The sequence below is a fragment of the Mus musculus genome, chromosome 7, assembly GCF_000001635.26.
Source record: "Mus musculus strain C57BL/6J chromosome 7, GRCm38.p6 C57BL/6J".
Classification (NCBI taxonomy): Eukaryota; Metazoa; Chordata; class Mammalia; order Rodentia; family Muridae; genus Mus; species Mus musculus.
Window position 1 is genome coordinate 4,992,623 of NC_000073.6, and position 11,033 is coordinate 5,003,655.

The window sequence follows — 11,033 nt, forward strand, 5'->3', positions numbered from 1 at the left end:
GTACACGTGCAAACAGTGCTGATAGGTTAAAGTGCACGCAGGGATTCCTGAGGACAGCCATCATGGCACATGGTACAGTCTTTCTTCTCAATCCAGGGCCCACAGACTTCTTGGCGTTATTGATGCCAGCCATCCCTCTGGGATCTGGTGTATGAGCGACCTTGTTCTGAACCCAAGTGTGGGTAAATCCTGACTCACCCAATCCCCCACACACAGCCTCACTCGGGGGTTGCACGAACTCACATTTATTCACAGAGACAGAGGAACGGGAGCAGACCTTTCGCGCTGGGAACTCCCAGGGTCTGGCAGTTCCAAAGAGGTGATGGTGTCCAGTGTTTGTAATAGGGATGGGCAGGCTGGGACGAACCCAGCAGTCTCTATCCTTCTGGCCAAGTGTCCTCCGCCTTGCCCTGCCTTACTTAAGACACGTGTTGGGGTGAGAAGTTCCTAACCAGCATCAGGGGTTTAGGGGTGGGTAAAGGAGAAGACGAATGATCCAGGCTTCAGGGGCAGGCAGGGGAGGTTCCTCTTCTTCAGCTTCCCTCTTCCTTACTGCAAACCGGGAGCGCAATTGGAAGGGCGGAGGGTGGATGTGAGGGTCAGGAGGCCAGGCCTCCCAATCCGCATAGGTGGGCCTTACTGTCCATCTCCTCATCCTCCATCTCGAAGGCTGAATGGTCTTGGCTGTCAAAACAGGAGGCGCTGAGAAAGACAGGTGGAGCCGGCGGGGACTGGGGTGGTGTGCCAGGTGAGGGAGGCTCTTCCTTGATGTGCGCGATGGGCAGAGGGAGCCCTTCTGCCTCCTGCTTAAGTGGCTGCGGAGGCTGGGGCGACTGTGAGGCCTGGGTCTGGAGTTCCTGCAGCGCTGCAGCCCTCTCCAGCTCCGCCCGTTCCAGCTCGGCGCGGTGGCAGCGTTGGTGGCGCAGGAGGCTGTAAGCGCGAGAGAAGCGGCGTGGGCATCGCGGGCACGGATGCGGGGCGGGACCCCCAGCATGGACTTGCGCGTGGCGGGCCAGGTCCGCCAGTCGCTTGAATTCCCTCTGGCAGCGCACGCACTGAAAAGGGCGCGCCCCGGAGTGGGTGACCCCATGCTGGCGTAGGTGTGCCCGGCGTCGGAAACCTTTGCCACACTCAGGACACCAGAAACGTGGCTCCCCCGCCGGAGGCCGGGCTGGGGTGGCATCTCCTCCATTATGCCCGCCTTCACCCCCTTCCGATGCACCCCCACATTCTGCCCCTTCGCCCCCCTCGGGCCCTTTCCCTGAGTTCCGTCCGCCCGAGGCCTTGTCATCCTTCTTGCCGGCCCCGGGTAACGGGGCCAGCAGGCTGAGTGGACCATGGACGCGGCGGTGCTGGCGGAGGTAGGAGGCCAAGCGGAAGGCCAGGCCGCAGTCTGGACACACAAAAGGTCGATCGGTGGAGTGGACTAGCCGGTGACGCGATAGGGACCAGGGCCTGGCGAAAGCCTTGAGGCAGATGGAACACTGGTGTCGCTTGGGGCGGGGCGGGGGTCCTCCTTCGCCCTCCTGTTCGCCCTCGGGGCGCAGACACGGGTGGGCTTTGAGCTCCCCCTTGGTGGCGAAGGCTTCGCGACAGCGGAGACACAGCAGCGTCCAGTCGGCCTGGAGAAGGACCTGTTTCTCCTCCTGTCGCCCCGCGGCCAGTGCCAACTCTGCCCTTAGCTCCGCTGCCCCGGCCTCGGCCTCCTTGGCCTCTGATTCCCGAGGATCCGTACTCGTGGGGACAGCCGCAGGAGCCGAGTCCCCTGCGGGCCACTGTGTGGTCGCCTCCTCCTCAGCCCCGGCCACCACCACCGTGGCGGGCTGTTCCACTCCCTCGTCCTGCGGACCCCAACTGGCCTCAGGCTCCTCCTTCACTGCCCTCTGCGTGGACAGATCCACCTCGCTACCTGCGTGCTCTTGGGCCAGGTGGCGCCTGAGCTGGGCTGGCTCCGGGAAGGTGCGTGGGCAGGCAGCGCAGCGCAGCGGGGGCTGGGGCCCGTGGCCACGAAGGTGGCGGGAAAGGTGGGCAGGCCTGCGGAAAGCTTTGGGGCACAGAGGGCAGGCATGGGGCCGGAGACCCGAGTGGCTCAGCCGGTGTCGAGACAGGTAGTAAGGGAAGCGGAAGAGGCGACCACAGGTTGGGCAGGGCAGAGGCGCCCTAGGGGCTCCAGCACCCCCTCTGCCACGACCACGGCCTCGGCCACGGCCACGGCCACGGCCTCGGCCTCGGCCACGGTCACGGTGAGGTGGGCTGCCCTGGGCGGGTGGAGGGGGCTGTGGATCCATGCCTGTGGGGAAAAGGGGAAGAGGCAGGGGTGGGGAGAAGAGATGAAAGATGTGGGGTGAGGTGAAGAGGAGAGCAGAGGTACAGGGCAGGTAGATCCACAGTTCAGAAGAGGATACAGATGAAAGTCGGGAGAGGAAGGTGGTGAGGAGGCAGAAGGGGATAGACACAGGAAAGGAGAGGAGAGAGTTGTGGAGACGTAGGAAAGGGGGGCCAAGTTCAGGAGAAACACAAAGGAGAGAGATAGAGAGAAAGAAAACATAGATATCAGAGGTGGGAACGGTCAGGAAGACAGAACAAGACACATACAGAGGAGACACAGGGAGACAAAGTCAGCCAATTGATTTTGCTCTAGTGCCCTGGGGCTTGAACATTCCTGGAGGGGCTGGGAACCAGTCCACCCTTGGGGCCCAAGTAGGGTGGGATTCAAAGTCAAGAGGCCCTGGAAATAAAAAGTCCATAAGTCAGGGGCTGGGAGGGACCAGTGGGTAGCCGGGCTTAAGCCCCTGGGTCTGTGAGAGGAGAGCTGGGGTCTGGATTCCTGGGTCTGAGGGAGGAGGAATGGGGTCTGGATTCCTGGATCGGAAGGAGGAGGGCTGGGGTCTGGGCTCCTGGGTCTGAAGAAGGTCGGGGTCTGCACTCCTGGGTCTGAGGGAGGACCTGGACTCCTGGGTTTAAAGAAGGGCTGATTTCTGGATCCCTGGGTCTCAGGCAAGAAGACTGAAAGGTAGGACTCCTGGGTCTCAGATAGAACCAGATAGGCGAACTAGACTCTTGCAGGTAGACGCAGCCTCTGAGTCCGGGTGAAGGAAGAAGCTGGGTAAGGGGCCCTGACTCACAAGACAAGGGGGAGGAGTGGACTGGGAGCTGGGCTGCAGAAAATCCTCAGCGAGAAAGCTGTGGCCAGACCCCTGGCCGGGCGTGGTGTCGGGGGAGGGCGTGGAACCTGCCGGCTGTCGGGGGATCTAGGTCCAAGAGGGGGTCTATCTGTTCCGGGTAGGTGTGATCTGCAGAACTAAGGCAGCGGGTCGAGGCCTTGCAGATTGCTCTGCGCAGGGCCTGGGGCTCGCCCCAGTCTCAGGGAGCCGGTCTTACCTCCACCTCCTGCGCTCCTTTCTTCCTTCCCTGCGGCCGGGCGATCGCGGACAGTGGTGGCGGAGAGGGAGGGGGTTGAGCGTAGTGGGAGGGGTGGGGGTGGAGAAGGAGGCTGGGCTCGGTGTTACAGCCTAAGCCTTCCCCCCGGAAACCCGGTGCTTGGTCGGAGGCCAGAAGAGGAAAGACTGGCTGAGAAGCCGGAAGCGGAGGGCCAGGGACCTGGTGGGGGTGCGGGGGGGGGGGGGGCGGGAGCAGAGGAGGGAGCTGCGGCTCCTGGATCCCGGGAGGGGAAGGGGCTGAAGGCCTGTCCTTTGGACCCTCAGAGGAGGAGGAGGCTGCAAGCCTGGGAATCTGGATCCAGCTTTCCACCCCTCCTCCATTTCCCAGCAGATAACACATATTCATTCATTCTTTCAACAAACAGGCATTTATCAAGCCCTGCCGGTGCCAGGCACTGTGCTGGCTGCTGGGTCTGAAGAAGGCAGAGATGGAGATGAACGAAGCAGTGAGTGATACAGGCTTGAGAGTGAACATCAATGATACAAGGAGTGCACCTCTATGATCGAGCCTGACTCTCACTGTCCCTTGGTTGCCTGGGCAAGCAATTCTCTCTTCTCCGAGCCTCAGTTTCTCCCTTTATGGTAAGCCCCAGGATCACAACCCGACCAGTTTTATCAGAACACCTACTGTGGGCTGGCTCTGTCCTTGGTGCTGGATCGATAAAGGCAAAATTCATACTATGATGAAAAGGGACAAACAAGAGTCAGTCACAGACGGTGTGACGAGGGAAGCTCTTGTTTTGGGCAAAGTGCTGTGGAATGAAGGGGATGGAAGAGACAGTGAGCTGGCTTTCAATGGGAGTGAATGCCATTCCTCTAGTCTTCCTTGGCAACTACGTTTCTGGAACTTGGAGCTTTAATGTTTCAGCCTGCTACATGGGCCACATCTCAAAGTATATATGATGGAGAAAAAGGGCCGTTTCAGTTATCTGCCTGCATTACAGTGTTGTTTTCTTTAGGGTTAACTTCATGCCAAACATAGTTGGCAAGAGGCTGGGTAAACTGTTCCTTTTGTACGTGTCTGGGTGAGTAGAGGTTTGGAAAGCTTTGATATGCTAGTAATTCCAGGAATTTACCCTTGAGAAACCAGAAACATGCAGTATTATACTTGTGCCAGTCCATTGCGGCTGCTTTCTTTTTCTTTTTAAAAACATTTCAGGGGGCTGGTGAGATGGCTCAGTGGGTAAGAGCACCCGACTGCTCTTCCGAAGGTCGGAAGTTCAAATCCCAGCAACCACATGGTGGCTCACAACCATCCGTAACGAGATCTGACGCCCTCTTCTGGAGTGTCTGAAGACAGCTACAGTGTACTTACATATAATAAGTAAATAAATAAAATCTTAAAAAAAAAAAAAAAAAAAAACATTTCAGTATAGGTATTGTGGGCTGGCAAGATAGCTCAGTGCAAAGGCGCCTGACTCGTGGCTGATGATCTGAGCTATCCAGGACCCACAGAGTAGAAAGAGATCACCAAACCGATTCCTGTGGGTGGGCCTCTGACTTCTCCACCTGTGTGTCTGCACACACATATACATAAACATACATTCACATATGTACAAACACACCCACCCATACATACAACACACATATACACACATATAAACATACATAAACACACAGACACAAATGTACACATACACATTAAATAAACAAATACAAATGTAGGGCTGAAGAGACAGTCCAGTGCTTGAGAGTATTGCTGTTCAAGAGGGCCAGAATTTGGTTTCCAGCACCCAGGCAAGCCCCCACCCCCTGTATAACTTCAGCTCCAACACCTTTTGTCTTTTGAACACATACACGCAGAGGGGCATATTGCCAAAAAATAAAAATAAATTGAAGTTAGATTCTGTTACATTTATTATTTATGTATGTCGGGTGCACACACAGCACAGTGCATATATGGAGGTCAGAGGTCAGTTCTCTCTCCACGATGTGGGTCCTGTCCTAGGATCAAATTCAGGTGATTAGCCTTGGGGACAAGTGGCTGTACTGACTGAGCTCTCTGGCTAGTCTACTATGGCAGTCTTGGAAATCACTATGAATGGCTCAGTAAGAGATCAGGGGAATAAAATCATGACCCAGAGAAATCTTGTATGCCCTGAAAAAAAAAAAAAAAAAAGGAAGAAAGAAGCTTACTGTGTGGAAATGTGGAGACTCCCCAGCTGAGCACAAGGAAGAGAACAACACAAAACCACCCGTGCTAAGTCTCTGTGTGCGCTCCTATCTGCAGCTTGGAGACCGACAAGATGGCTCTGCAGTTAAAACCACTAACTGCTCTTGATGAGGACCTGAATTGGGTTCCCAGCACCCACAAAACAGCTCACAGTTCCTTTATAACACTCCAGTTCCAAGAGGACCTCTTCTGTCTCCCAGAGTCAAGCATATGTGGGGTGCACATACATACAGGCAGGAAAAACATGTAAGATAAAAATAAATTCTTTTTTAAGAGGGGCAAGGCACAGTTGTGTGCACCTGCGATCCCCTCACTTAGGAGGTGGAGACAGGGCAAAATTCCATACTATAATGATATAAAGAACGCCCTAGTCTCAAATAAACAAATGAGCAAACAACAGCAAAAAGGGGGAGGGAGGAAAGTAACAAATTGAGAAATGGGTAAACAGGAAGAATTTCAAACAGAACAGAACAAGGGCGCTGTTACTTGGGGGTGTCATCTGCAATCATGGATTGGAGCATCCATGGTGGCCAGACTATCAGAGAGAAGCATCAACCCTGTGCAAGGACTGTGGCCAGCTGAGCCTGCAATTACTCGGAGAGCACTAAGGATCCATTGAGAAGGTTTTAAGCAGCAGAGTCATATGATCCGAATAGGGTTTAGAAACATTCCGGAGGAACCTGCACTGAGGCGGGGCGGGGCGGGATGCGGAGCGGGGTGCAGGGCAGGATGCGGGGGCGAGCTGTAGGCCAGGGTTGTAAGGCTGCTCTGCTCCAGGTGAGAGGTGGCTGGGCCACTGTGACCCAGCCTGGTTACCTACTGCACTTGAGGGACACAACTCAGTGGCTTCTCACTTTCCAGCCTAGAATCCAGACCCATCTATTACAGCTCCTCACTTAAATAAATGAAATAAAAGCAGACAAACAAAAACGTTGGTGTGTGTCCACAGGGATTCGAGAACAACCTGTGGGAGTCAGTTCTCTCCTTCCACCCTGTGGATTCCAGAGATGAAGGCAGCAAGTATCTTGATTTCTGAGAGGTTTTGTTGGCCCAGCCACACCTCATTTCTGAGCTGAACACTTCCCACGATTTCTCTTCATGCTCAGGAAGAGAAACAAACAAACAAACAAACAAACAAACCAGCAAAAGAAGACAAAACCCCAGCCCTTTATCCCTCAAACCCTATCTAGTTCTGCTTGCCCCTTGCCTACTGCCTTTCTGGCGAGGAGAGGGGCCGATGGAGAACAGAGTCTAACTATATAGCCCAAATTGACCTCAAACGTGTCCTCCTCCTTCCTCAATGTCCAAAATGCCAGGGCTTCAGAAGCACATCCAGGCCCAATATTTCCTCACTTATTTCCTCCTCCTGCTTCCTTTGTCTGTAACGTCCTTCCTTTGGACAGGATCTGTAAGGATCTCCTTGCTTTTGTCACCTCCAGAGATGTATGTCTGGTACATGCTAGCTAAAATGGTCCTCAGTTTTCTTTCTTAATAATAAACAAACAAACAAACAAACGAATGAATAAATGAATAAATAAATAAGGGGGCTGGAGAGATGGCTCAGCGGTTAAGAGCACTGGCTGCTCTTCCAGGGGTCCAGAGTTCAAATCCCAGCAACCACATGGTGGCTCACAACCATCTGTAATTGGATCTGATACCCTCTTCTGGTGTGTCTGAAGACAGCTATAGTGTACTCATATACATAAAATAAATCTAAAAAATGAAATAATTACTATTATTATTATTATTTAAATATTTTATTTTATTTTTATTTTATCTTATTTATGTGTGAGTTGGCATGTGGGCACATTTGTGCAGTGCACAAGGAGGCCAGAAGAGGGTGTCAGATCTCCCTGGAGATGTTAGTGCAGTAAGAGCTCTTAACTACTCAGCCATCTCTACTGTCCAATTTTCTTCTTTGAAAAGACTTTTGTTACCTCTTATGTATTAATTATGTTTGTGTTGAGGGCAGGGCGTGCATCTGTGCTAAGGCATGCGTGTGGAAGTCTGAGGACTGTTCTTAGGAATCAGTTCTCCCTTTTAACCATATTAGTTCCAAGAATTGAACTCAGGTCACCAAGCTTGACTGCAGGCACCTCTACCTGCTGAGCCATCTGGTCAGCCTGAGTCTTGTTTTTCAACATTGCACTTACCTCAAACAAACCTTAGACTGTTGGTGAATTATTCGGGGTGGCCATTTCCCTCTGGATACTATAGAAACTCCATGAAGGCAAGTTTCACTGCTCTGCTTGGAGCACCATACATTTGTGGGCAAAGAAAAGGAGATGAGAGGGGTTGATGATATAGCTCAGTTTGGTAGAGTGCTTGTCTAGCTTGCAGGTTGGTCCCAGCATAAACCAAGCTTGGTGACCCAAACCCAGCACTCAGGAGGTGGAGGCAAGAGGATCTGAAATAGTACAACCTGGGACTTTATCAGAAGAATGAGGACTATGGCGTTGGGCCCTAGAATGGTTAGGAGTGGGGTACAGAAATCAGATGGGGGAGAGAGACAGAAGGCAGGCAAGCTTGTAGGTTGGCCAACAAGAGCTCTGCCTCAAAGAGAGGCTTGGGAGTTGCCAGCATCCCTATAGTAATGAAAGCTTTAGAGAGGGAGGGGCTTCTTTTTCTCCTCTACAACAATAGCTGTAAACCTCGGCCACAGTAAGGCAGGTTTGGTGACCAGCTCTGGGATGTCTCTGTACTTGAAAATTGCATGATTTTTTTTCTTCCTTTCAGATTTTTGAGTTGTGTTGTTGGTTGGTTAGAGTTTGGTCTGTTTTTTTAAAACAGAGTCTTGCTATGTATCCTGGGCCTGCCTGGAACTCACAATGATCCTCTTGCCTCAGCTTCTCCAGTGTTGGCCGGCATTACAAGCCTGTGCTACCGTTCAGGAAATGGATCAATCTCTTTCGTCACTGTCTTCCCTGAGCAATAAATTTTGTGGTGGAGGTGAGGTGGGTGGCTCCCATTCATCCCCCAGCCACAGGTGGTTTCTGTCTCTGTGACAACGCTGGCACCTTTCCAGGTGCTCACTCTGCTCAGCCTCCTTCTCTCAAGACCTGCTTTGTCTTGGGGGTTGGGGGGAGACAGTGCCTGTATCCAGGGACAGGCCTTGTTTCTCCAACTCAGACATTTGGTTCTTTTTTATTTTTATTTTTATTTTATTTTATTTTATTTTATTTTATTTTATTTTATTTTTTGCAGGGTCTCATTTAGCCCAGACATACTTGAACTCTGAATAGACTCTCCTGCCTCTGCCTCTCAAGTGCTGCTATTATAGATTTGGAATAGCATGTGCCTTAACATGTATTTTATTCAGAAAGAGTAAGCCTTGTCTCTGGACCTCTATTGCTGAGTGGAGAATACTGTGTGCATGTATGTATGTATGTATGTATGTATGTATGTATGTATGTATGTATTGTGTTATATATTAAATAAAATATAAAACTTATTTATTTAATGCAATATAGATGCTTTGCCTGCATGGATATCTGTGTGCCTGTTTCCCATGGAGGCCAGAAGAGGGTGTAATATCCCCGGGAACTGATTACAACAGAGGGTTGTGAGCCACCCTGTGTGTGCTGGTACTCGAACTCTGACCCTGTGCAAAAGCAGCAAGTGTTCTTAACCTCAAAGCTGTCTCTCCAAACCCTACAAAATACCCCTTGGTTTTTACATTTTATCTATCTATCTATCTATCTATCTATCTATCTATCTATCTATTGGGGTAGCATTCATATATCATGGTGCACCTGCAGAGATCAAAGGGCAACTTGCAAAAATCCTTTCTTTCTTTTTACCATGTGGGGCACAGGGATTGCGCTCAGGCTGTTGGGTTTAGCAGCAAGCACCTTTTCCACTGAGCCATCTCTCTGGCCCCAACACTTGGAACACCAATAAGGTATCTCTGGAGAAATGGCTTTGCTCCCAAGGGATGGAACTTTTTCAGATTGGCAACTCTGGGTCTTGGCCAAAAAGTCCTCCCCACCCCCAAATCTCTCTGTCAACTTTCTTCCTTGTGATGCATAAGACTCACAGATAAAAAGTGCATGGAATAAATGAACAATTGGGCAAAACTGTTTTTAAAGGAACCCCAGCAGGGAGAGAACACTTGCCTTGCACAAGGCCCTGGTTCCAACTTAGTGCTGTAAAATACAAAGAAAACAGACAGACAGACAGACAGACAGACAACCAGGGCTGGGGGAATGGTTCATGAGGAAAAGTACCTGCTTTGCAAGAATGAGGCTCAGAACCCTGGCACCCAGGTAAAAGCAGAATGGTACAGTACGATTCTGTAGGGAGTGAAGATGTTATGCCCAAGTAGCAGGTACCCCCAAAACCACCAAGGAGCAAATTCCAATGTAAACACATAAGGGTCTTTATTATGAGCTCTCAAGCAAGGTCTCCCACTGCCCCCGTTGCAGCAAGTCAGGGTGAGAGCCCCAAGTCTAGGGGTGCAAGTTATTTGTTGTAGTTACAGCAAGCTTGGGGGAATTTCCATACAGGTCAGCAAGTTAATGTTTTTAAAACTGTATTTCTGGCATACTCTGCAGGAACGGAACATGGGGACAAAACCATCTGACAAATAGGATGGCTAAGTTATCTATTCTCTGCAGGATGTCTTAAGTTTTCTATATCTACCTTTGTAAGACTCTCGAAACTGGGCCTCCGCTCAAGTCCAGGGATGAGCTGGCCAGCACCCCAATGACTCGAGAGAAAACCACAACTGATGCAAACTGCAAGAGGTTTTATTATCAGCTAGCTGAGGACGAACTCCTCGAGCTGCCATACAAGGCAGGGGAGTTCAACTCCCAGCAGTAACAGTAGGGGGCTTTTAAAGGAAAGTGAGGAATTGGGAGGAGTTGGGAGGAGTTGGGAGGAGAGTTGGCTACAGCTCCTTTCTGGTGGAGGGGGGGAGGGGGGGAGTGAGCTGCAGCCTCCTCTCCGGCATCTATCTCCGTGTCCTTGTAGGTCTTCCTACAATTATCGCATCTCTGGCTGTAAAGCACAGAAACAAAAAGGCTTTTTGCTGGCTGTAGAGAACAAAGAGCTTCTTTCTGGCTGTATTTTTAGAGATCAGGGAAAACAAGCTTGGGGAACGTCCAGGGGCTTTACCTTCCAGCGAGAACCACTCTAAGTCGGGGCTCTCACACCTTGACCCTGCTATTGTAGCCTGACCGGCTGTTACTAAGGAGGAGGTGGGTTGCCATAGGGCGCTTGTTCAGGAGGACTGTGATTTTCTTCCTGGAATTGGAGTTTAGCACCTGGTCTTGCACAAAATGGAGTTTCTTCAAAAACAGAGTTGGTTGGGCTTTACAAAGACAGGCAGACACCTGAAGTTCATTAGCCAGCCAGCTAGCTTAGCCAAAAAGAAGTTTCAAATTCAAAGAAAGACTGGGCATGTGGGGGCTGGTGAGATG

General features: G+C 51.3%; 1 protein-coding gene across 2 annotated transcripts; it reads right to left on the reverse strand.

Annotated features, from left to right (window-relative positions):
* Positions 1 to 229: 229 nt before the first annotated feature.
* Zfp579 (zinc finger protein 579) lies at positions 230 to 3,479 on the reverse strand. Of its 2 annotated transcripts, none has more exons than NM_026741.2 (2): positions 3,382 to 3,479; positions 230 to 2,290 (listed from the first exon to the last, which is right to left on the reverse strand). In NM_026741.2, the coding sequence occupies exon 2, from the start codon at positions 2,286 to 2,288 to the stop codon at positions 600 to 602; it is 1,689 nt and encodes a 562-aa protein (NP_081017.1). In that variant the 5' UTR covers positions 2,289 to 2,290; positions 3,382 to 3,479; the 3' UTR covers positions 230 to 599. The 2 variants fall into 2 exon arrangements, with proteins under 2 accessions (NP_081017.1, XP_006540398.1); XM_006540335.4 differs by having other exon boundaries at positions 230 to 3,301; positions 3,382 to 3,473.
* Between the last annotated feature and the right edge of the window lie 7,554 nt (positions 3,480 to 11,033).